At 43.2% G+C, this 26,716-nt stretch overlaps 1 protein-coding gene and 1 long non-coding RNA gene across 11 annotated transcripts in view; one reads left to right on the top strand and one right to left on the bottom strand.

The window, feature by feature from the left end:
• Nucleotides 1–383: 383 nt before the first annotated feature.
• LOC140688803 (uncharacterized) lies at nucleotides 384–7,265 on the bottom strand. Its single transcript, XR_012063637.1, has 2 exons — nucleotides 6,447–7,265; nucleotides 384–808 (listed from the first exon to the last, which is right to left on the bottom strand). It is a non-coding gene; the product is annotated as an uncharacterized lncRNA (long non-coding RNA).
• Nucleotides 1,429–26,716, top strand: part of DENND1B (DENN domain containing 1B) — a 208,350-nt gene continuing 183,062 nt past the window's right edge. For 2 of the 10 annotated variants that reach the window (XM_072948774.1, XM_072948769.1), the window contains exons 1-2: nucleotides 1,583–1,719; nucleotides 9,815–9,879. In XM_072948774.1, coding sequence (XP_072804875.1) covers nucleotides 9,862–9,879 — 18 coding nt within the window. In that variant the 5' untranslated portion in view covers nucleotides 1,583–1,719; nucleotides 9,815–9,861. Of the gene's footprint in view, nucleotides 1,720–7,674; nucleotides 7,817–8,064; nucleotides 8,155–9,814; nucleotides 9,880–26,716 lie in introns of those variants that run through there. The other 8 variants (XM_072948773.1, XM_072948768.1, XM_015247064.3 and 5 more) reach the window with 7 other exon arrangements.

Here is a 26,716-nt window from a genome sequence, read left to right as displayed (position 1 = left end):
CTGGCAAAATCACAACAACTATAAAAAGGATACATGCAAATGTGGAAAGGCTTGTCTTTCTGGTACGTACACAAAGTCTTTGTGCGTGAAATGGTAGAGTGACTCAAATGGGAAAGCTTTTTTTCTCCCGCTTTCATGAATTGGAAGTCGTTTTGCCAGCTGGCTTGCTGGAGTGAGTTGTTTAGAACTCAGTTATAGGCCACTTGATTTAAAACCTTCCTTCTAATTCTAATCTTAGGCCTCTCCTCCTGAATTCAAGCAGGCATGACTTAAGAATTCATACCTGCTTGTTTAAAGGGGAAGAGGAAGATGTGTTAAAAATCAGAGAGGGAAATAAATGGGTCGTGTGGGGATCATGGCCTTGTGTCATCGTGGAACAGGAATTACTCGCATCTATTTGGTAGTTTATTAAGGTACTGTGGTGAGAACACAGCATAGTTACCTTGCACAGGGCACCTACTAGTGTCCTATGTTTCTGATCCACAGTTCAACCCAGGGGAGGTGAAGGGACGTCCAGGAGGTGGCTGTGCAGCACCGCCGGCCCACGCTGGAACAGGGAGAGCAGGCGATGGGGCTGGGCCATGGGTCCTGATCCCTCCTCCATTCCTGCCAAGCTCAGCCATCCTGTCTCAGGAGGATAGGAAAAGGCTGCTGGAAACGTGCACTGAGTCCTCTTTGCAAAGGAAGCAAAATTCCCACCAACCTAAGAAGGCCTCGATCAGCTTCACAAGCCGTTCGCTGTCCCTTCCTTCCCAGCGAGGACTGCAAGCCGAGGTTGTCTTACCAGAAACCTGCCGGTGTCCTGAATCTGCAGCATCGGAAACGACACAAAGATAAGAAAGACATCTGTATTTTGAAGCCTGGGAGAGACCTCTCCGTCCTAGCTTATCTGTGTCTTGTCCTTATTTACACTAGTAAGGAAAGGGGTCAAACATTTCGGAGTTCTGAACCTCTGTTGATCAGTTCAGGGAACTTCTGCCGCGGAACTAGCCCTTCTGACCTGATACTTGACTGAGTTCTTTCCACTGGCAAGTAGCATTTTTCTTTTTCTCCCTAGAATGGATCAGATATAAATGCACGGACTGTTTGCCTAGTTGTCTCATTGCATTTTAGGAAAGGAGAACTTGCTGTACAGGAATGTGTCTGGATTATTTAGATCAGGATTAGGGCTTCTTAGAGGGGATACTGATTTTGTTGAACTTTTTTTTAAATTTCAAGGTATTTTATTTAGTTAGTTATGTATTGAGGAATAGTCAGGTACAACATGTCTGTCTGCGGCGTGCAGCATAATGCCCCAGTCACACGTATACTGTTGAACTATTAACACCACCTTAGATGCACTTGTGTGTCCCTCCAGTAAATTCTAATGCCATCACTCACTGGCTGTGACTACTCAGGCTCGGGGAGGATTAAATGGGTGTGAGCAGAGCCGCCAGACAATGCAGATGGCTTGCTTTGTGTGGAGTATCTGGTGGGTGGGGTCAGGAGAGCCTTTCCCACGCAGTGCCACAGGGTTACACAAACACTTCTGGGTTTCTGGCGACCCGAGTGCGGCTCCTGAGTCACGACGAGACTCCGTCTCCTCTGATCACAGTGTGTTGCTGAAACTTTGCTTCCAATATTCTTTTTTTCCTTAACTCCAAGGACTGTTTTGAGTTTTCCAATGTCTGGCAGATTGAGGCACGAAGGTACAAGTGGACCAAAAGAGGTCGGTTGGAGGTAAGAGAATCTGATTTTATAATTTGGGGCAAATCACCTGAAACAGGAAGGCGGGAAGGGGAGAGAATATCTTTGCTGTGTTATTGTTGAGAATTTTACTATCTTTTTCACCAAAGATTTAACAGCAGAAGAAGCAGATACTGTCATTTCCCATTTGCAGCTTATAAATATTGGGATATGTTTAGATTTGGTATTAAAGATATTGGGAATGACCCGAGCCCTTTGTCTCCAAATTGGAAGACAACTTTTTTCCTTCTTTTTCTTTTTTCCCTTAAGACAACTTTTTTTCTTGAAGTTGGCTTTCAAATTAATATAGAATGCTAACTGTGCATAGCCTTATGTGGTGTGAGAGCCACTCAAGGGAGTGGGGAAAGATATTGCTCCCAAATCGTCCCATCTCTCTCTCTCTATTTTAAAAGTACTTCATATGTCACTTTGAAGGAGAATTTTACCTTTAGAGTCAAATTCATGACAGTGCTGCTGGGGATAAAAAGAATAACATACTTAGAGAATGTTCTTTTTACCAACACTGTCTCCATTGGCCTTAAAAAGCAGGTCCTCCTGAAATATTTTCAAGATGGTTTTCTAAAGATGTCAAGAAATTTGGCTTGTTAAATAGTTTATACAAAGGATTTTTCTTCCACAACAAACGAAGGTGGTGCCACTCTTGCTGAATTTCTCCAGGGAGGCAGCAACAGGCAGCAGCGCAGGCCGCGCCTCTGGGATTGCCTGACTTGGACGCACGCTGACTGTAGCTCACCAGAGGGCTGTGTCTAAAAGCTTGTTTCTAATAACTGTTTGGAACTCAAAACCTTGATATAAATTGGTGAAGCTCATAGCCTACATGAGCCTAGTTAAGTTGTATTAAATTTGAAACATTATTACGGGGGTTATTTTTGAAAGTACCATCCTAGAGGTGACAATACTGCTTCCCACTCCAAAGGGGGAGGAGCTGTCAGGGAAGGCACTCCTGGGTATCAGAGTCTCTTCATTTCCGTCGAAGGCATGTTTCCTCATGGATACGGGGTGTGAGTGGGGGCCGGGGGCCCAGGGGTTACCTTTGCAGTTAGTGTTATACATTGGTAAGCAAAACAGCTGACTCACTAAGGCCCTGAACTCACATTTCCCCACACCCCTAACACATAAGGATGGGTAAGTCAGGGACTCTCTGTGTATGGGCTGAGGAAGGTAGATTACTAGGTGGATAAAAAGCTGTTTATTAGTTCATTTTTACATGATCGTATAATCAAAACTAATCAATCACGATGTCTAGTCAAAACTTCGACTGAAATTAATGAAAGATTTAGAGTGAAAGATTTTGAAAATTATTAAAGGCATTTGAGAGCAGTCAAGGAAGTGAGCAATACTCGGGGGTGGAGGTGAGGAACAAGGAAGGTAGCCACCAGAGCCGCCTTTCATCCAGAGGGGGTATGTTAAACTGCATGAGCTTGTGGACCTGTTAGCGTGGCCAGAGTGGGCATAAGGCCCTTCCTAACGTGGGAGGTCCAGTAGGCCACCCGTCAGAGAGAAAAGTAATACAAGCTGAAAACTAAATGGCTGACTTTAACAGAAGGTGAGACAAAGCCAGAGAAAGAATTAAGGAAAAGGAGATATTTATGAAATTATCCAGAATTCAACCTAGAAAAAGAAAGAAAAAGAAACTGTGAAAGACATGTGAAGAGAGTAGTAAGGAAGGCAGAGAACCCGTGTGTAATCAGAGATCCCGAAGGAAGGAGGAGGAGGCGTGGGTGCAGCGTCTCCCAGAACCGACGAAAATCACCCGTAGAGTCAAGAAAACCAAAGGAACCAAGGAGGATGGAATAAAACAGAAATTTCATCTCGATTGTCATGCTAAGTGAAGGAAGCCAAAAAGAGAAAGAAAAATACCATATGATGTCGCTCATATGTGGAATCTAAGAAAATGAGACAAGGGAACTTATTTACAAAACAGAAACAGACTCACAGACACAGAGAACAGACTTGTGGTTACGGGGCCAGGGAGGGGGAGTGGAGGGTAAGTCGGGAGGCTGGGATTTGCAGATACTAACTACTATGTATAAAGTGAATGAACAGCAAGGTCTGACTGTATACCAGTGTATACCGACTGTATGTTCAATACCTTGTAATAGCCAATAACAAGAATATGAAAAGGAATATATATATGTATGTGTGTATAACTGAGTCACCATGCAGTACACCAGAAACTAACACACTGACGTTGTAAACCAATTATATTTCAATTACAAAACAAACTCAGGCAGTTAAGCACACACACAAAATCTTCACGTCAGTGCTTCACTGTGAATCCAGAAGACTAAACACAAGTGAAAAATCTTAAAAGCAGAGAGAGAAGGCAGATCACACTTCAGACTACTTTCAACATTGTAACTAGAGATGCTAGAGGACAGTGTAATGACATTGGAAATATACAATTTGGAATTCTTTGTCGTTTTGCAAGAGTGGGAATGAAATGCATACATTCTTCATCCAAACAGAAAGTGAGAGAACCAGTCAGCAGCCACGGCATGTGTTTTAGGCAGAAGGAGGGCGATCACAGATGGGCGATCTGGGACTCAAACAAGAGCAAAGAACAAAATAAGCTGTAAACTTCTGGGTGAATCTAAAAATCGATGGCCTACAACAACATCAATAATGTATTGTAGTCTGGGACGGTTCTGACAGGTGCTTGTATTGTTTGGCAGAAGGGCTGATGTACTGCTAACCTCTGGATTTAAGCAGGTAAGTTTGCCTGTTAAAATTTCTAGGGGAATCACTAACTGAATAGGAACAGAGTACATAACTTCCAAACTAGAATCAAGGAGACGAGGATGCATTAAAAAAAAAAATCAATCCTAAAGAAGGCAGAGGTGAGAGGAAAAAAAAACAACACAGATCTGGAGAAAACAAATGGGAGGTACAACATTGGAGAGTAGAAATAAATTCAAATTTGTCAACAATTATAATACCTGCACTGGTCTAAATGTGGGATCTAAGAGTCAGTGATTATCAGATGAGATTAAAGTCACAATTAACATTTGTTAGATAAATCTAATGACTTGCAAAGGTCTGATGTAAGAGGATGAAGGGAGGTACACTAATACTAGGCAAATGCTAATCAAAAGAAAGCTGTTTAGATACTAAGGCAAAAGCACTGCTGGAGTTTAAGACAGTCACAACAATGATACGTCTACCAGACAGATGTAATAATTATGAACCGGTTTGCATATATTAACACAGCCCCAAACCCTAGAAAGCAAAAAATGAAAGAACTACAAACTGAGGTAAGACCAATCTACCATCCTATTGGGAGATTTTAATTCATCTCTCCCATTAATCAAATTGTGTCAAGCAGATACAAATCCAGTAATGGAAGATGTCAACCACACAACCATAAAATTTGATCAAGGACGTATTTTTAGAGCACTTACCCAAAGCTGCAGAATATATACACACAAAACAAGTTAAAATATGCTCAAAACATTTTAAAAGATTACTAGCTTATAGACGATGTTCTTTGAGAACAATACAGACCAAAGCCTTTGACTACTGCAGTCCTGAAAAATGTTAATATCAATTGTCAAGCAGAAAATATTCCTGAAATATGATCTTGGGAGACTTTAATACCAAACTGAAGGCTTGCTCTTTTAGATTTCTCTACCAGTCACGTTAGAAGTTCTACAAGAAGTGAGTACTGCTGAAATTTTACTACTGGTTTCAATAAACATCTCACCAAGATAACTGTATACAAAATTCTTTTTTTTCAGTAATTTTAAACAAATCAGGCAAATTGTGTTCATCTTTGTTTCTATTCCTTTTAGCTCAGTAATATCAGAATAGACAGATAAACCTCTTATTATGGTCATACCTAAAAGCTGGTTTAAAAAGATTTGTATGTACATGTGTAGTATTTCCCTCTCATGTACTTAAATGGAAAAAAATATATATATATTATGCAGGGGTATGACTGCCACTTAAATCCCAACGAATGGTTGGGGAAAACAGCTGTGTTAATATTGCTTCAGCACAAATTAAAAACTCCTGAAGCAGGCATCCTAGGTAGGCTGGCTGGCTGGCTGGCTGGCTTTCTTTTCTTTTCTTTTCTTTTCCTTTCTTTGGTTCCTTTCTTTGGAGAAGAATTAATTATGAAAGGGGAAGTTTCAGACATTTAGTGACACTTGGAGCAGAAGTGGTTTTTTCAGTTTACAGATTTTTTTCAAGGCTTTGGACTATGGTAACTTCTTAGGTAGAAAAGAGTTTTATTTGGGGAAAAAATGATGTGGTATATTTTACCTCATTGTGAAACTGAAATCCACAAAACGATTTCTCAAAAGATCACACAAATTGGTAGCACTTTTAAACTTGAACATCATATTGTTCATGTAATGTACAAGTAATAATTCCCATTTTACAAATGAAGGAACTGAGAAACTGAAGTTGTATGTCACCCCAAGTCAAGCTATGACAACACATAATGCTAAATTTTTTTTATCCTCCATTGTGTCCTGACATCATTTTTGACTGTTAGGTCTGTGGCGATGCAGTATGCCTTGTTTTGTTGACCAGGTAACAACCATCTTTGGCAAGAACGTTTAAGATGGGTATAATTGAGTTTAATTTTAGGTTCTTGATTCTAAATTCTTTATTTAACTCCCAAGACGTCTTGTTTGACTTTTATGTCTCATGACTCACACTCTTCATACCACATTCGGTTTCCTCTCATCTCTTACCTTTTGCATGAATACACTCTGAAGCAACCCCTATTTGGATAAAACCCACTGAGGCCATGTGTCAAGGGTGGTAAGTCTTCTGCGGAAGATCTCTGTAGCCCAGCCCTGGCCGACCTTTCGAATGTCCATCCTGAGGCTGTTCCTCTTCTCTTAGTAGATCCTAGATAAGAGGCAGCAGATCAGGGAGGGAGGCGGTATTAAGGTTGAGGTCGACTCAGCGTTAGGTGGCCTTGCTCTGAAGTTCAGCGTTTCCACTGCCCACTGGGTTGGCTTGGCCTGTTTCTTCGTCTATAAAATGCTGATCACAGTATTCACCCAGTAGAGTTACCCCAAGTACTGAGACGCTGCCTCTAAGCTGTGTGCCCTGAACTCAGGGCTCTGTGCACTTTAGCTCTATCTTAGCCCCTCTGGCTCCCTGCTCTCCGCGCCCTCTGAGCTCGCGGGCTCCCAATCCACGAGGCCTGTCACTGCCTCAGTGTGTCCCCAAGGGAGTCCCGGGCCGCGCTGCAGCCCGTGGCACAGGGAGGTCCGTGTCCCATGTGTGCAGACGAGATATTTTGCTCCTTGACAGGCCTATTTGGCAGGTGCACACGTCTGAACATTCCTGAATCAGGAGGGGGCGGCTCTGGATTTCCAAGCGGTCACCGGGCCCAGCCCGGGGGAGGGGGAGCAGGAGCGTCTCCTGGAGCTCGGATTTTGCAGGCTGAAATGGAGTGAAACGCCCCAAACCCACCGCGAAGCTTCCAGCAAACGCTGTCAATGAGCGCTCGGATTCCGGGTGGGTGCACAGGGGCGGGGAGCCCTGCGGGGCGAGGTGCTTTGTCAGTGACTCTGCTTTCCGGAGGTGGGTGGTGGCGGGGAGGTGGCGGCGGCGGGGTGGCTTGCAGCCCTGACTGGCTCCGGGGCCAGGAGCCGGCGGGTCCGGCGCTCAGCACCCCGGGGCACCTGGCGTTCCGGTTGCAAAGCGGCCCGCGGGCCATCGGGCGGCCCCCGCGCCCCCGGCCCCCAGTCCCCGCGGCCCCGCGCGCCCCCCGCCCCCGCCCCCCCCCCGGCTCCGGCCCGCGGGCCGCGCGGCCCAGGTGAGGCGGCCCCGCGCGCCCGGCCCCGCCCGGGGACTTCCTGGTTCGCCGAAGGTGCAGGAACTGAGCGGCCCGGCGCGCGGGGCGGCGGCGGCGGCGGCGGCGGGACGGCGGGGGCGGCGGCGCTGTCACAGAGGCGCGGGGGCGGGGCGGGGCGGGAGCCCGGGCGCAGCCGACGGGCCGGCGGCCGCCGCTGTGACTCGGTGCCCGCGGCGGCCGGCGTGGGCGGGCCGGGCCGGGGGCGCGCGGAGCGGCCCCGCCGCGACATGTAACCATGGACTGCAGGACCAAGTGAGTGCGCGCGGCGCGCGGCGGGCGGCGGCGGCGGCGGCCCCCGCCGGCCCGGCCCTCGGCCCGGCGCCGGCCCGGAGGAGGCCTAGGCCGCAGGCCTGCGGGGCCGGCGGGGCCGGGCGGCGGGGCGGGGGCCGGCGCGTCCCGGGCCGCGAGCGTCCGACGTGCGGCCGGGCGCTTCTCGTCGCGGCTGTGTTCCTGCAGTGAGACCGGCCTTTCCCCTGGAAGCGCGTCTGTCGGCGGGTCCCGGGCTTTCCTGCTCTTTCTCTTCCTGTGAAATTAGAGGGGATTATCTGGGCGCCGAGCCCGCAGAACGGTACCCAGTGGGGAGCGTTCTGGTGTGTTTGCTCAGGCATCCCTCAGGGCGGGTCTTCTTCAGGTCATTAGTTAGGTAAAAAGCTACGTGGCTGTGTAGTGGTTTGGTTTTGGGGATGGTAGAGGCATGAGTTTTATATTTTTCCCCCCAGAAACTTAGTTGGGGAAGAATTCTTTCTTCCCCTGCCCCTGCTTCACACCCCCCGAGTGTAAAATAGTGAGTATCGCCCCCCATGAATTCATGACTAAAATAATGAATATCCGGTGTGTTTATGCTAGTGTGAAAGGCCTTTAAAATTCTCCACTATCATGGAATCAGTATTTAATTTTTACACCTAAGAGAGGTTCTAAAGGATATTAGGCAAACAGGAGAATTATGTAAGTTAGAGTTGTTTTTTTCGGTGTTTGACATCTTGGCGGTGGGGGGCAGGCTGCGGAGGGGGCAGGTATGTAACTTAGAAAGTACACCTTTTGACATTAACTGAATTATGAGGGAGGAGGTCACCTGAATCCAGATCATTCCCTTTGAAACAAGTTAGCTAGTGGGAGCGCTGAGGAAAAGTCTATTTGCAAATCAGTTTATATGGCTTGTCACTGCCTATGTTTCTAGATTCTTGTAATAATTTTTTCAAAAGAGTGTTTATTTAGAAGCCAGAGCTGGCATACTAAAAACAGCCCATGTACACAGACACTAAGATGTCCTGGAGGAATTACTGAAATATATTAACACTTTGGTCACATGGACATTGTGGTATCAGACTTTGCTTGATCTTTTATCTTTTGGCAGAAAGAGATTAAAACAGAACTGTTTTTTTCTTTAAAAAAAAAACAGAACCATGTTTTTGAAAAATGTCTCAATAGGTTTTAATTCGCTTTTTGAATTTAAACCAAAGAATACGTTGAATGCGTGACAAGTTAGCAAAGACATTGATAACTTATGAATGAAGCAAAGTAACCTTACTGCTCCTAGTGGGAAAATCTAATACTGAGGCAGATGTTCAGTTTCCCCAAAGATAACTGACATAACATAGGGCTTTTTTTGCGTTTTGGTTGGCCTAGGAGCAACGTATAGTTTGGTACTTTGAACATGCTTATGTACCGTAATTACACCTCAATAAAAGCATATGCAGAGTATCACGTTTAAGGAGCATTATAAGTGTTTTAAGGTGGGTGGTCGAGGACGGGGCAGGTGGAACCAGATGTTCATTAACCTCTGTACTGCAAGTCCTTTGAAGGAAGCCTGAGAGCGTGCTGTCAAGCTCTGCTGGTAGGGACAGTTAGGGACACTTAGGAACGTACTGGCTTTACAATTTTGATTCAGTAAGATAGGCAATGCTTTATATTCATACAGCTCTTAATACTTTATAAAGTGCTTCCATTTATATTATTTGATTTGTGATCCTCACAATTATTCTGCGAAGCAGACAAGGCACTTTATAGGTGAGAAGACAGGTTCAGAGATTCAGTGTTTTTCCCTAAGTCTCAAAACTTCTAAGCCTCAGCACTCTTAAGTGGCTGAACTAGGAAAACACTTTATTTCTTCTCCATTGTGGTTATAGCATTACATGGCATAGAGACAGGAACAAGAGTAGTTTTTAGGGTTAAGAAAATATAAACTTTATTAGAGATGCTTAACTATTTGTCGTGGGACATAAATGTAACAAAGTTCTTTTTTTTTTTTAGGGAAAATCCAGAAAGAACCTTTGACTTGGTATTGAAAGTGAAATGTCATGCCTCTGAAAACGAAGGTACGTATGTTTTGTTAATTCAGAACAACTGCTGATGTAGATACCGGGACATGATCGTATCAGGGTAATACTAGTGTTAAATGTGTGTTCTCTGTCTGGTGTCTCAAGTTCTGGGAATGAAATAGATGCCAGGTCTTTGCCCTGAGACGGTAGGAGTCATGGATGTTATCCGTGCAGCCTAAATTTCAGTGGTATGTTAGGGACATGGAACTTACAGCTTAACTTTGCTGTTTGTTGACATAGTTGTTGCTAGTTTTGGTGGATGCATGCCTTTTCAGTTTCTTTCATTCATTTTTGAAAATTTAGCTCCGTTTTTAAGCACTAGGGAAACATTGCTCACCTGTTCAAATGAGAGCCACGCCAGTTTGCTTCAAATGTTTCCCAAATTCAAATGTTTCCCAAGTAGCCGCCGCCTCTGTAGGGTTTTCTCTTTCAGAGGGAGGTGAGCGGTCATGTGACATAACTTGGGAGGGTTTCAGCTGCCGGTTCTACGTGATTTCCTGAAATGATGAACACGCTTCAGTGTCATGATCTCTGTCAGTTTCCCCCACTTGGCTGGGTGTGTGTGTCCGTGGCGGGGACGGTGGTGGAGATGAGTGAGGGGTGTCTCCTCCGGCTTATTTCCTTCTTACCGTATGCTCGTGTCATCGTACCATGGGTATCTCCAGTGTGTGGTGTCCCTGGCAGTTTACAGAGACCCTAGATAGCGTGATGATTCAGTGGGACTTTGTGGAGACCAGCTGTCCCTTCTAAAGCCTTGGTGGAAAGTCTGCTGACACTCTTAGCTCCAGAAACTGGCCAGCAATTATGTGCTCTTCAGCAATTTGGAGCTGCGCACCTTAAAATAGAGGAGCCCAGCCCAGCTGTGGTGACCCGGCCGGGGCTAATTTTAGGTAGGAAGTCATGCACGTTCCTGGCCCCACCTGCCCTGCCTGCTGCACCTCTGGCCTGTCTGAACTTCAGCTGGGGTCAGGTTTTTTCCCGGGCAGGAACTGATCCTAGGTTGTAGGTGAGCTTTTTCAGATTAAAAAGGTTATCTTTTGTTGTCCTGGATGTATTAAAGTTGGTCTGTTTACATCTTTCCGGGCCCAGATAAGGTCTCTTTGGAGACTCAAATGGATGCATTTTTTTTCAGTTCCAATTTAAATCTATTCTGTAGTGTATTTATGGTACAAATGAATCTTCAGAACACCTACCGTAACATCAGCTAACGTGCATGGACGGATGCTGACCCGATGTGTTTGTAAAGCAGGCTGAGTTCCTTTGAGAAACATAGTTTCTCTATAATTTCTAGTGCATGCTAACGTGGTCTTTTTCTTTCCTCTCCTTCCCTCCCCTCCCCACCCCTCCCCTTCCCTCTTTCTGTTCTAATGGAGGCACTGGGGATTGAACCCAGGACCTCGTGCATGCTAGACACGCACCCTACCACTGAGCTCTCCCCTCCGCTCCCCAGTGTGGGCTTGATGACAGGTGGGCCTGCCTTACGCAGCACCTCATCCGTGGTGTTGAGGAGCCCGGCCTTCCCACACAGACCCTGAGGGTGCTCCGCCTCACCTCCTCCCTCGGCCTTTCCTGTTCTTCAGGAATTGGTCATTTCAGTTTGTTATTTTCTTGTCTGTCTTTTTCTACCTTCTTGCTTTTTTGCTTTTGTTATTGTTTAAATCACTACTCATCAGAACTATCATCATTTGCATTTTAACAGTTTATCCAGCATGATGAAGTTGGAAACATAATAAATGGTTAAAATAAACACCCTTGGCCTCTCTGTAGGTTGCCATTAATCCATTCTACCCAGGTATTCTGTGAAAATGGCTCATTGATAGTAAATTCTAAAGATTTTTTTAAAAGCTAACTTCACCTGTGTAAAAAGCATTAACAAGTACTCTTTTTTATTGTGACTTGAATAACATGAATATGACTAATATTTTTGAGTCTAACAAGTTATATTTTTTATGGTCTAAAAAGTAACGCTACCGTACAGCATTGGAATAGCAAGAGTAAACAGCGGAGAACAGCAGTGTCAGTACACCGTGTATCTTTGAGTTTACAAAATTTGTAGATCCCATGCTCATTTTTTAAAAAAGGAAAAGGTATATACAATGTATGTAAATGCATGCAAAAATACACAGTAAAGACACTAGAAGAAAATACACCAAAATATGGACTATGAGTGACTCTGAGTAGTGGGATTAAGAATGATTCTTTAGTTTCTCCCTTTGCTTCTCTAAGTTTAAATTTTTGTCTTTAATAAATATATACAATTTGGGGGAAAAAAGTAATGCGGCTCTATAACTAAAATTTTATGGCAAACTGAGAGTTTGATGTTTCTAAATTTTAAAGTTTTCTGCTTTATTGACCAATATTAAAGGGGAAAATGTCTAGAAATTATTAAAGAAAGTTATTGGAATATTCTTACTTAATTGTAAGTAAAGCCTATTTACTTATGAGTCTGATACGTGCATCATTTAAAGCAGGATACATTTCTTTCTGCTAACGTTTAAATGAACGTGGATGACATTCTTATGTAGTAATAGACCTGTAAAACAAAATGTGTAAATTGGGGTGCTTTAGAGTACAAATGTAAAACCAATTTAAATCGTAAGAAAACTTGATGGTTCATAAAAGAGAAGTCAGGAAAGTAGGTCAGCAAAGGTCTGGATTCTTTCTGCGTCCCGGCTCTGCCACCCACGTAGCAGTGTCATCAGAAGACTGAGCTTCCTTGTGGTTGTAGGATGGCTATCAGATCACCTGCAACTCTGCTTCCTTGCTCATCACTCTGGGGATGATAGACACTGGCTTTGCATGGCACTCCCTTTAGAGCCGGAAAGTTTCTTCCCCAGAATCCCCCAGAATATTGGGTCCCGGGGGCCCAGGTTGACGTGGGTCTGGCCATTCCTAAAGTCGTCTTTGGTGGGGTAGTGGTGGGGGAGTGAGTGGCAGGATTATTGTCATAAATTTACTGAACAATGGGCAAGGAATAGACGCTGGGAAATTAGTTAAAATGCTCTTTGCAATTCTCAGAATATTGGTTTATTTTTTGAATGAATTGTTTATTTTTCAGAGTATTGGTGTATTTTTTGATAACTGCTTGATCCAGTAGAAAATGTGTTGCTCAGGGTAAACTTGGTTTATGCTAAGATTGGGACTATTACACTAAGTACGATATTTGGCATGTTTCTCATTTACTTTTTAGTGGAGACGTTTCTCTTTGTCCCAAATAACTTAGATCATAAACATCTTCAGAGATAAGTTATCATTAGCTAAGTTTTAGTTGGCAGGCGGAAACGCACTGCCGAAGTGTAACTTGGTGCAGCTGGCTCTCGTAGGTGATTCTCTTCATCTTATCTGTTGCTGTGTAGACTTTTTGCAAAGGCGCTACACTGATTTTTTGAAAACAGCACGTTTTGGAGCACTGGGGAGTCGTTTCACGTGAAGGGCCCCACAAATGTAAACACTGCTGTGAGCAGGGTTGACAGCGTCTCCCTACAGTGATGGCAGTTCCCCGGGGTGCTGGTGGGGTCCGGCATCTTCCCACGGGTGTGTTCCTGGTAACGTCTGCTTCAGCTGCCGATCGGAGAGTGAGGTGCCAGCACTTTCATCTTGACGCTCTCCCTGTCAGATTCCCAAACTGACGGCGGTCGTCACCCTTTGCTGTCTTTCTTGCTTCCCAGCCAAGGGTGATGGCCTGGCCCCAGTTCCCGTAACAGGTCTTGCTGTTACGGTGCTTCCCCCAGCGAGAGTCGGGACCACGTGGGGAGATGCTGGAGTATAAGCTGTATGTGGTGCAGGTGCTTTTTTTTAAACAGGAATACAGTGTCTTCCCTGAAATCAATGCATGAAGCAAAATCCACATGAAAGAATTGCTGAGCTCTTTCCTCGCGGCACTGACGCTGATGCTCGTCTTTTTAAGGGTTTACATCTCCACATTCAGTGACTCTTTGATCTAACAGTTCTGCTTGTTAGTAGTTTTCAACACGTCTTTTAGGAAACCTTGTTTTCTTTGAAATTTCTCTTTAGCTAGAGAAATTTCTCTTAGGAACAAACCCGTCTTTGCTACCGACTTCCCATTTTTATCAGCCCGTCTTTGTGATCTCTAGCTTATGTGAACAGTTTAACTGTTCTTAAATCAGAAACTTAGGCCGAAGAATCCTAACTCAGTCAGTGTCCTCCATGCTCTGAAAAAAAAAAAGGTGTATTTCTAAGGTCACTTTTGCATTTGATAAGCTTTTGTCTATAGGGACTCTCTTTACACAGACCTGCAGCCTTTTCCTCATGCCTGTGTTCTGGCACTGCCTGTGTTCTCATAGGTATGTCTAATACAGTGGTAGATGCACATGCAGATTTATCTTAGTGTCTGGCATATTTAGTGAATATTTACAGAATGGATAACAGAAATTGGATCGAGCATCGTGCCTGACCATCCGTCAGATGAGTGCTGATCACGTGAATTCGCAGAAGCCGCCCCTGTAGACGTGATCCTCAGGGTGCACTGGGGTGACGGTAGCGGGGACATCAGCAGTCCGTGACATCTGCACCAGAGTGTTTGGAGCTCCTGCGCTCAGGCTGTCCCGACTCAGGACCCGCGTCTGCTCTGCCCTGTGCTTATGTCACAGGGTTGGTCGCTGGGACAGTTGCTGTGTGTGTGTGTCTGTGAGGCTGCCGTGACCCCCAGTTACGCCCGTCCGCAAAAACCCGAGGGAGCCCTACACCTGGAAGGTGGAGCGTTGGTGAATCATACACACAGGAGAGTGTTCAGGAGACCTGCCCTGTTTGCTCAGAGTGGCCGCCGTGCCTCTGCTCTGGCCTTGTGTTCATGAAGGAGCCCTGAGTCCTTCTTCCAGGTGCTTGAGGGTGAATTAGAGTCATCTGGCCTGAAAGTTCTCACTTTATGTCCTACCTTGTTGAAGAAGGAAAAGAACTTATTTTCATATATTTGCTAACCAGGGACGTTTTAAAGTGCACATCCAGTGTTAGCAGGAGGCGTTTTTGGGGTACTTGACGCCAGCAGCCATGGAGATATTTTAGATAACAATGAAAATCAAAGGGGGCTAAATGTGAAGTGTGTTCTCAGTCAGTTCCAAAAGCATCTTTCTTCTGTGGAGATAAGTTTTATTATTTAACATTCAGAAACTTTTCCCTCTTTCAAACTCCTCAGCTTTTGCTAAAGGTCTACTGTGGAAACTAGGAGAGGTTTTTGCTTTGTTTTGTTTTCATTCCAAGTAGGAAGCGCTCAGGACAGCTCTGAGGACCTCCTGCCGTGGGTGGTGCTCCTGTGCTGGTAGGTGGGTCGGTTTTCCTGCCGTATTTATTTTCAGCACGGTTGGACTCTTAGTTGATACGAATTAAGGATGTTAATGTATTCCAGGTGGTGATTTAACTTTATCTTTGGGAAAGGGTGTATTGTTTCGCATTTCTGTGGTAGCCAGTCCTTGGCCTGGTGGGCGAACTTGCCAGAGGCTCTCCTGAATTGATTTTCTAGGGGTCTTAGGCCACGTTGCAGAGAAGAACAGTAGCAGAATAGAACTGGAGGTTTCCGCGCGGGTCACCCAGTGCAACCCACGAGAGGAGAATTGCTGTGACGTCTTTTACAACTTGGGGGCCCTGCTCCCGCCATGCAGGTGCTGTGCTGGGGTCATCATGCTGCCCTGTGATGCCCAGAGGGTCCCAGTGAGCATCACACAGGCCTGCCCACCACTCTTCAAATAACTTCTTTAAGTAGGTGGTGTTGCTTAATGTATTTATCTGATTAAAGTAATTCACAGTAAGGTGTAAACAGCCGATAGACAGCCCTTGAGGGAGCATTTTAATTTTAAAGAAAGCCTTGTGCACTTGACTTAATTAAAAAGATGCAGCTTGCTGGGGTGGAAAGATCTCTGAACTAAGGAGCAAATGTCCTGTCAATTTCTAGTTTTTTTTTTAAACATTTTTTAAATTGAGTTATAGTCATTTTACAATGTTGTGTCAAATTCCAGTGTAGAGCACAATTTTTCAGTTATACATGAACATACATATATTCATTGTCACATTCTCTTTCTCTGTGAACCGCAAGATCCTGTATATATTTCCCTGTGCTACACAGTACAATCTTGTTTATCTGTTCTACATTTTGAAATCCAGTCTGTCCCTTCCCACCCCCCCGTCCCCCTGGCAACCACAAGTTTGTATTCTATGTCTATGAGTCTGTTTCTGTTTTGTATTTCTGTTTTTTTTTTAAATTTTAGATTCCACATATGAGCGATCTCATATGGTATTTTTCTTTCTCTTTCTGGCTTACTTCACTTAGAATGACATTCTCCAGTAACACCCACGTTGCTGCAAATGGCATTATGTTGTCGGTTTTTATGGCTGAGTAGTGTTCCATTGTATAAATATACCACATCTTCTTTCTCCAGTCATTTAGGACTGTTGATGGACATTTAGGCTGTTTCCATGTCTTGGCTATTGTAAATAGTGTTGCTGTGAACATTGGGGTGCAGGTGTCATCCTGAAGTAGGGTTCCTTCTGGGTATATGCCCAGGAGCAGGATTCCTGGGTCGTATGGTAAGTCTATCCCTAGTCTTTTGAGGAATCTCCACACTGTTTTCCATAGTGGCTGCACCAAACTGCATTCCCACCAGCGGTGTAGGAGGCTTCCCCTTTCTCCACAGCCTCTCCAGCATTTGTCTTTCATGGACTTTTGAATGACGGCCATTCTGACTGGTGTGAGGTGATACCTCGTTGTAGTTTTGATTTGCATTTCTCTGATAATTAGTGATATTGAGCATTTTTTCATGTGCTTTTTGATCATTTGTGTCTTCCTTGGAGAATGGCTTGTTTAGGTCTTCTGCCCAGTTTTGGATTGGGTTGTTTATTTTTTTCTTATTGAGTCGTTTGAGCTGCTTACATATTCTGGAGATTGTCAAGTCAGGTTTTATCACTTCCCATCTGTGTGGAGACTGGTTATGACTTGTGACGAGCAGCTTTAATATGTGTGTGAGCGCACTTAGAGTATCTGTGCAGGGAATTTCATTAAGACATTTTTTGTTTGTTGTTTCTAACTTCCCAGTTAATGACATAAAGCTGTAGCATCATGGTCACAGTGCCTTATTTACTGATTTCTCTGAGTAGGCTTCCAGTTAGATGTATTACAGGCATAGAAATATGCACTGTTCATCTGATGTTTACAATGTGTCGGTAAGCGTGCCAAGAGCCTACCTACCCTGCTCATCCTCACTACAACCGCACGGAGTGGGGACTGTTACCCTTTTGAAAAAGGTGAGGAAATGGAATCTCAGAAAGGTGAAATAACATGCCCGAGTCACACAGCTCGTCACAAGGTGGGGGGGCTGCAGTTTGAATCTGATTTTCTGATTCCAGAGCCGTTGTGCTGTGCTGCCTTTAAAGCAATCATCTTTCTAATAGCCCTGAAGTTTTCTTGGTGTCAATTTTAGAAAGCCACCCTTTTAGAAAATCCCTAATTCTAGGCCTGACCAGAGTTGTCGTGATATTATGTGACAGTTTTTAACAGACATCAGAAGACGCCGATGAGAAGAAGAGCACACACACGGTAGGAAGTGTTCAGCCTCTTTCCATTCATTCATTCAGTGAGTGATTCTGGGCACGGGTATGTGTCAGACACAGATGCAAAGCAGTTGAGAAGAGGACGTTCTCTGGGAGGGAGTGTCAGTCTCAGTCAGTGACGGTGACCCTGCTGTGAACACTGTGGTGGGGCTTGCACGGGGCTTGCACGGGCATAGCCTGAGCTCCAGGGGCGGGGCACCAGGGACCACAGGGGCCAGAGGTGGGGGAGGGTCCTGAGGTGACGGAGGGAGGGACAGCCAGAGACCTTGTCAGAAGTCCATGGGTACCAGGTGGTTATCTCTTTCTAAAGTTAGTTGTTGTACTTCTTTTCCAAGATCTTGTGCAAATAATTAAGAGTAAAGAGTTAAAGAATGTGAAAAAGAGTATGTTTATCGCTGAATCGCTGTGCTACACACCAGAAACTAACACAGCATTGTAGATCAACTCTACGTCAATAAAAAATTTTTTAAAGAGAATATATTTCTTTTTGGTCCAAATACTTCTAAGTAAGGACGATGGTTAAGAAGCATTCTCTCTGCTACGACATGAGCTGCCTTGGCAGGGGTTGGTGGGTTAGTTTTGTTTGCTCAGAGCCTGAAACAGTGTCTGATCCAAAATATGTGTTCAGTGAGCATTTGTTCGACTGTTGAAACACAACTTTTAAGGTCCTAAGATGGCTTTTAGAGAAAAAGGAATGGAAATTGTGAAGGGTATTGGGAGATACTGTTATTCAATTTATTTCTTTTTTAAAAATCAAACAGCTTTATCAAACAGGTGGAATCTGTGAGAGTGAAGCTACCAAAGTGGACGGTGTAGAAAGAAGTTGCTGAGGATAAGTATCCTCCTGCTGCTTGCCTCGTGGCAGGTATTTTCTGTCCTGAACTTGGTCTTTGTCACCCTGACTTGTGCCAACACTGGATTTGAGGTTTGTAAGGACGAGCGTCTCTTTGGATCTCTTGTAGATTTTCAGAGGGCGTCATCCATGTGGACGATGTTGAGTAATTACTTGTTGAATGTGGTGCCCTGTAATTAAGGTGAAATTATTAGTAGAAGGTTGTGCTCTGTTTCCAACACCTATTTTAGATTTCTTAAATCTTTTAAAAAACTTTAATGTAAAGAACTTTGAAAGGTGACAGATTTTTATCATCACAAGTAATAGGTGCTTTAGTTAAATTTTTTTTCGAGCAGAACTGTTGATAAACCACAGGCTCTGTGATTCAGTAGGCAGAACTGGTGAAGATCAGATAGAGCCTTTTCCTCTTTCAGTTCCTTCTCCTTTATCATCTGAATCTGAAAATGTAGCACACAGCTGTCGGCTTAGTACCTCTGATGGTCTTCTGCAAATGTATAAGCGTCCAGAAATTAGTCATTTCAAAAGTAATTGTGTCTTGGTTTGGTAGCAGAAATGCACCAGCATAAAGATGTGGTTGGTGTTCAAATTTATCATTAATTAACATGAAGCAGTCCTTTAACATTCTGTCACCTGAGGAGTTGTAAAATTTAGACTTCATATTAATTTTGATGAAAGACTATTTTAAATAACTTATGAATTTGTGCAGAAAACATTGGTTGAAATGAAAGACACATAAGTTCAGACGTGTTTTAATGCCCTGGAACCCCATATGTCCTCAAAGTCTACACACTGAGAATATGTGGAAGTGGTTCAGGAGGGGTTCTGAAGTGGTTTTTTTTGTCTGTTTGTTTTTTTGAGATTCCAGTGTATTTTGGATATGACGTTTGGAAGAAGAAGTCGTGTAATATTTGGGGAATTTTTTTCAAGGTCTTGTTTATTGTTACTCTTTGATATGAATTAAAATGGCCTTTTCTATTTTGTAATTATGAGCGATTAGTGAGTTTATTTTCAGAAAATACTGTTATCTCTTTTTATTTTGTTCTTATGACTGCAGAGGACATGAGCACTAAGGTTTGGAGCTGTAGTCTTGCTGTGGAGCGTGTGGTTGGTGCTGAGCATCTGCGGAACGATGAGTGCCCGTCAGGAGCAGCAGAGTCTCACCAGGGTTGCGTGTTGGTGTGCTCCCCGCGTGCAGAGTTGTTATGTACTAAAGTGCCAGTTTCCAAGTTTTTAATGGTTACTATTGTGCTTGTTTATAACAATGTTTATTCCAAAAAGCAGAAATATTAAAACAGATTACTAGTTGAAAGCCAAAATTTTAATTTGTAAATATCTACTTCATTTTTAGCTTAACAGTTGAAGACAAATGAATCTACAGTGTAATCCTGTGTGTGTGGCACTGCTCTGCGTTTGGTCTCTGAGGCTGAGGTCACTGTCCAGAGTGCTTTGTGAAGCCATTGTGAAATCCATTTACTTACAGTTTAACTCAATTTGGGAATTTATAAAATCTAATTTTTTGGACTCATTTCCCTCAGATATTATCCAGATTGGCAGCGACCGCTTTGTTTGTAGATGGGTGGGAAGGAGAGTGGGGATGCCCTCCCGTCAGACGTGGTGCCCAGGCCTCGCGCCCCGCCCCACGGCTCTCTTCCTCGTGGTGTGGGTTCGAAATGGCGGCCAGAGAACCGACAGCGAGGTCCCGGAGCGCGTGCGAGTCACCCCCTCAGCCGTCAGGTTTACCGTGGTTTACAGTTTGTCTTTTTATGGTATTTTAATTCTTTGAAAATGCATGCTTTGCATTATGTTTAATATGTATGACAGGTTTAACATACATGGTTTATATTCACTTGAAAACAATTTTAAATGTGACTAGAACTTACCTTGTTTGGGTACGGCTGAATTTAACTTGGTTAGAACACAGAAATTATCCATGCATTGCTGTGAAGGGACTCGTCAATTCTTATTCTGAGTTGTAACTCGTAATTCAGAAGCTAGACTTGGGAGGCAGTGACGGTGCTGTTGCTTGGTTGATGGCTGGCCATCTCCGAGGGAGGCCTTCCTCCCACACGGTGGGGCTGGCCCGGAGGGAGGGGGCTGTTGAATCTTGGCAACCAAGGGAAAGGCCAGAGGCCCTGCTTCTACCCCTGGGATCTGTAACCAGTAGCCCGGCCCAGGGAGGCCTGCTGGCCGTTTGCACCACCTCATGCCGTCTGCATGGAGGTGTTAAATTCTGGAATTTGTGTCTGCCTTGTTTTGCTTCTACTTTCTGGTGCTTTTGATGTTTATTCTTTCATTTATTAGACATTGAATATTTTTATATTCCTTTAAACTGAGCTTAGTTCTGTAGTTTTAAAATTTTGCTTTTATTTGCACTAGCTTCTTTTCTTATTATTTTGTATTAATTTCTTTTAGTCAGTTTTTTAAATGTTTTAATTCCTTTTATTGTTTAAAAAACCATTTACTTATTTATTATTTTTTCCTCATTATGTGTTTTTTTATTGCTGCCCAGCTTTTTTTTTTAAATTTTTTTATTGCGTTAGAGTCATTTTACGATGTTGTGTCAAATTCCAGTGTGGAGCACAATTTTTCAGTTATGCATGAACAGGCATATATTCATTGTCACATTTTTTCCGCTGTGAGCCACCACAAGATCTTGTATATATTTCCCTGTGCCATTCAGTACAATCTTGTCTAGCTGTTCTGCATGTGCCGGTCAGTATCTACAAATTTTGAACTCCCAGTCTGTCTGAAAAACCATTTCATGAAATACCTAGTTTGAAAGAAGTTTTGCTCTTTCTTGTTCTGCTACAGAGTGCTGTTCGTATGCTGCTGCTTTTCCTAATGAGGAGACAAGGAAAGCTGGTAGGGGAGAGTGAACACTGTTACTGTTTCTCCCTTAACCTGATTGTTTTCTGTGCATGGGAAATGAGTGTAGTATGGCCTAGCGTAATACTTTCTTTCTCCTTCCAGTTCTGTTGAGGTGCAGTTGACACACCGCACTGTGTAAGTTTAAGGTGTGCAGCATAATGGTTCGATTTACATGCATCATGAAATGATTACCACAATATGTGAACGTCTATCTCACGTAGATACAAAAGTAAAGAAATAGAAAAAAATGGTTTTTCCTTGTGATGAAAACTCTTAGGATTTACCCCCTTAACAACTCTGTAACACGCAGCAGTCCTGATCGTACTTCTCGTGCTGCACATCACGCCCCTAGTCCTTACTTACCTTGCAGCTGGAAGTTTGTCCCTTTTGGCTGTCTTCGTCCAGTTCCCCGTCTCCCACTCCCGGCCTCTAGTAGCTGCAGATCTGATCTCTTCTTCTGTGAGTTTGTCTTTAGAGTGTAATTGGATCACAACACTGTGTTAGTTCCTGTGACACAGCACAGTGACCTGGTGTTCATGTGCCTTTCAGAGTTAGCACCAGGGTGAGTCTGGTGGTGATAAGTCACCGCAGAAGGATGTTCCACAGTTCCTGACTGCAGTCCCCACCCTGTGCATTTCGTAGCCGGGACTCATCTGTTGTGCACCTGGAAGTTTGTACCTTCTCATGTTTTGGAGACTCTGATCCCCAGAACAAGGTCTACATTTAAGTCTGTTTTAGATCCTCCATGATCCAGGCTCAGAATGAGCGTTTTAGACTAACTTTATTGCTCCATGTCACTCACCACTCACACCGATCTTAGGTGATCCTCAGATGCCATTGCTTTTCTGTCTGGGGTGCCATTCCCTTCCATTTCTGTATGTGGCCGTTCCTCCGTGTCCACAGGTATTGGTTCCAGGGCCTGTCGGGGATGCCAGAATTCCAGGATAGTTGATTTCCAGTCCCACGGTTGGCCCTCTGCAGCCATGGATCCCGCATCCACAGATCCGCAGGGCCGACCGCGTGTTTATTGAAAAACCTCTGCGCGTGGGCCGGCCAGCGCATGCCAACCCCACGTTGTTCACGGGTCAGCAGTCGCCCACTTGTACGTCTAATCACAGCTCGGCTCGTGAAGTGCCCGTCATCCCTAATGCATGTTAGTGTGCTGAGCTTTCTGTCATCAGGTGATCCATTCGTTTTAATGATAATTCTCTAAAAATTTATAGTTGTTTAAGTAGCAGTTATTTTAAAAGGTTTTAAAAGTAGTAGTCTTTTAAGTTCGAAAAAACACAGGTGATAAAATGTTTACTACCATTATACAAAGGGGAATACAAGAAAGAGTAAGTCTCCGCCCGCCTCAGATCCAAAGTCCCTTAGCTCCGCTCCCTGGAGGATAGAGTTGGCTGTTTTTTGTACATCATTTCGGGAAATTTCAATGCATTGGCCAGCATATTTATGTAAGTGTTCCCTTGGACATATATGGATGCATTCCAAGCAAACTGTTACCTCTTTGCTTCGTTTAGTTTAGTCTGCAGATTCTTCTAATTCCTCACACAGAGCTCTGGCTCATTGCTGTGTTTGTGCTCACCCAGCGATGCACTGTGAGCTGGTTCGACTTCAGTTTCTTCCCTGGGATCTTCTGTCTATAAGAAAGCTTTTCCATCTTTAAGTTAATTTTGATGTAAATGATGTGTTAAAATTCTTGAAGTCTTTTATTTTTAGCTTTTTGTTATTAGTGCCATGTCAGTTCCGTAAAGTAGAAATAGTCAAGCTTTTGCTTTGATGGAGAAAAGATTTAGTTTGCCTGTCTCTTATCATGTCTTTTCATCATATATATATAAAGACCGTTTTCCCCTAAAATTACACTTTGAAAATATTATTCTTTCATTAGGTGTATTAGTTTATTGTAAAATTTGGAAAATCTGGGCTCAAAATCCATTTGCATCATCTCCTGTCTTTGTGACTTTGGGCAAATCACTTACCCATTTTTTATGTCTCTCTTTCCTCATCAATAATATGGGTTGAATAAATGTATCCACTTCACATTATCACCTGAGAAAATGTATGTGAAAAAAATGACAAATTGTAAAATTCTATACAAATGTTCTGAGAAATTAAAATCATCTTGCTACCTAATATATAAGATTTTCCTCAATATCTATCTAGAACAAACCAAAAGTAGTATTTGTCATCAAGTATTTTCTCTTTGTTTTCAAATTGTGTGCAGTTCTTTAGTTTTTACCTTAGTGACCAATACAACTCTTAATGTTTCTCTCTCTTTCCCTGTGTTTTGGGAAATCATTCGGTGATGTGGTTTGTATTATACTATGTTTAACTTTTTAATAATGCCAGTTCTCTTCTGCATTTGTGAGTAAACATAATATTTTTATTGAATCCCTCAAGTAAGATAAGAGAAAAAGCATGTCTTCCATCCTGAAGGGGCATAAGACTACTGATTCTGTTTAGATTGCTCAACATTGTTCTATTTACTTTTTTTTAAATTGAACTAGAGTCAGTTACATTGTGTCAGTTTCTGGTGCGCAGCACAATGTCCCAGTGATGCATACATAGATTTGTTTTCATATTCTTTTCCATTAAAGGTTATTATAAGACGGTATAGTTCCCTGTGCTGTACAGAAGAAATGTGTTTTTTGTCTGTTTTTCTATGTAGTTGTTGTGTTCTGTTTCCTTTTAATGTTTCTCCTTGTTTTGTCTTTCTGTTTTCCTTTGTTAGTTCATCGTCCTTGTCTTTGCTCTTCCCTGGCCTCACGCTGTCTCTCGTGCCCCTTCCTCCGGCCGTGTGGCCGCAGAGGCCGTGTTGTAGTGATCATGTCTTCTTCCCCGCCAGCACCATCACATCCTGCCTCATTTCACATTCTCAGAACCTGTCTGCAGTAACCAGCTAGTTTCCCAAACATGCAAAGTACCCTGTTCAACTCCTCATCTCTGTGGCACACATCTGTTTGTCCTGTGGGTTGTTTGTCTGTCCATCCATCCATTTCTCCATCTGAATGTATAAAATGTACTGCTGATGCTGAATGGAACTAAGATGATGCTGGTCCAAGTCATCAAGGAATTTATAATCTAGTGAGAGAGAATATATAAAGAATTTATTAAATTTGTTAGATTTTGGACTCTTTCTGTAACTGCTACTCTCAGTAAGAGAATGAATACTTGAGAAGCCAGTAATTATAACCAGATAAAGTTTTAATTTTTTAAAAATTTATTGAAGTGTCTATGTTAATATCCTTCCTGAATGTGACCACTTCTTATTTGAAGTTTCATTTATTAATTAGGATGCTATAAGGAGGAGCTATTGTGAATCAATCAATGATCAGTTTTATTTTATTTTTTTTGAGGGGTTAATTAGGTTTATTTATTTTTTAGTGGAGGTACTGGGGATTGAACCCAGGACCTCATGCATGCTAGGCATGTGCTCTACCCCTGAGCTATACTCTCCCCCCCAAATCAGTCAATGATAAGTACTGGGTTACAACTGGTCTTTGATTTTTCTAATCTTTTTTTTTAATTATTTTTTTTAATGAGTTTTGGAATGTCCTCCAGGCTGTTAAGAAATTACCCCTTCCAGCTTTGTCTTTTTTAAATTAATGTGCGGGTGAACTCCAGTGTCAGGCTTGTAGAGAAGCCATTACTTCCTGCTGGCTTCCTTTTCCTGTCAGTTTTGGCAGCATTTCAACAGGAATCCGACATTGACCAGGTGGTGTACTGAATGACGACTTATTTAATGTCTAGCGTGTTATGTCCAGCGCAGTAATATCTGGGAACCAAATAATTCCAGTTCCCTGGCCCCGTCACCACCAGAAGCAGGAGGAGCCCGGCTGCACTTCCACTGTCTGCGTTTCAGCATCACGTTGCTCCTGACGCAGTTGAGATACAGGTGCGGCGACTCAGCATCTTATTCCTGGGCTGTTCTTCCCCCTTTGTCATGTGGGTCTCAGTTCCTATAATTGGGTTTATGTTTGTGTTGGTACTCTAGTCCCTTCCCTGGATAAATTATGAGGTTTCCAAAAGCAGGACATAATGTCACGCGTGCCTTTGACTCGCGTGTGCCTCGCATGGTGCTCGTTGTGTGCTGGCGCGTGCTGCTGTTGCTGGTGTATGTTTTATGTGCAGAGTAGCTGTAAAGCCCTTTGACGGCAGGAGCTGCCTGTCACATTCATCTCATGCATTAAAAGTGTATAAGGTACTTTCACAGGGAACTTATATTTCACATGCTGTAGGTCTTAGTGTGTGGTGGATAATGATCAAATTTTTATTCTCTTTGGCCAAGTTATAGCTTCTTGTTTTGTCTTTGAGGAGGTCTAATCAACTGTCAGTGTTTTAAAATGGAAGTTCTTCTTAGTGTGAGTTCTTTTTCTTTTCTCAGTGTCTCTCTCTCTCTCTATGTATTCACACATTCTTCTCATAACCAGTTTTCTTCTCATTTTTAAAGTTTCTGATTTCTCTCTTTCCATTGTTTTGGTGTCCTGAGCCATTGTATTTTTTCTGTTTTGCCATATACTGCAACTATTAATATTCACCATTTGGAAAGTATTTTGGCGAGTATTTCCCCCAGGAGTTCCTTGTTCCGTCCTCCTGCCAGTCCTGCCAGAGGATGGAAGTGTCCAGGCTCACACAGAAAACTGGCCGCCTTGAACCGAGGCTGTAACTCCAGAGCTCACTCTTTCCAGTCCACCTTGGCCTTATATCAGACAAGTGGAGTAAGTGGAGGAACTTGCCCCAAATTGCAGTATCAAGTGGATGATTTCCTTTGGTAGAACGGACTTTGTTTTTGCCAGGATAAGTTGGAAGTTAAATTAGAGCAGCTAAGTACTGTGTGTGTGTGTTGTCTGTGTGTGTTTGTGACTGTAAAGGCCCTTGTGTTTTGTTTTGGTGAAAGAGGTCCAAGCCTGTTGTAAAAAATTCAAGTAAAAGAAGAAAATAATATGAAGAGACTAAAAAGTCACTGAATCTCATTATGCAGAAAATATAATGGTTCATGTTTTGTTGAGCACCCCGCTCCACATCTCTGTATAATGTGTAGTCAATGTGTGTGCATTAACATTATGTGCTTTTTCCTGAACTGGCTTCTCTGTCCATGGTGCCCTGTGATCTGACTTTACCGACTGACAGTTTATCACGATCGTCTTCCTGTGTCTGAAACTAGCAGTCTGCTTCATCAGATTTAATAGCCCCCTGAATTCCACTGTAGGGACCCACAGTGCACACATCTCACTGCACTTCCCTTATTATCTACTTTGAATAAATACATCCTTAGCAGTGTCATTGTTGGATTTTTGATACGCACTGGCAGATTATCCTGCAAAAAGATATATATTCTTATCACCAATGCCAGAGAGCGTTTGTGCACAAAAGTTTTCAATAATACCAGGTATTACACTTCTTTTAAAAATATTAATACGTTTTGTGTAACTCAACATATTTGAAACATCGTTGTTACAATGTGCAGTCAATGTTAAAACATTACTAAAACAATTTACACTATTTTTCCAACTTAGTCTTTGAAATACTTCAAAGACTATATGTAGTTTTTTGAAA

This window comes from Vicugna pacos, chromosome 23 (genome assembly GCF_048564905.1).
Source record: "Vicugna pacos chromosome 23, VicPac4, whole genome shotgun sequence".
Taxonomy (NCBI): domain Eukaryota; kingdom Metazoa; phylum Chordata; class Mammalia; order Artiodactyla; family Camelidae; genus Vicugna; species Vicugna pacos.
Note: the sequence above shows the minus strand (reverse complement) of the source record. Positions and strands in the feature narration are given on the sequence as shown.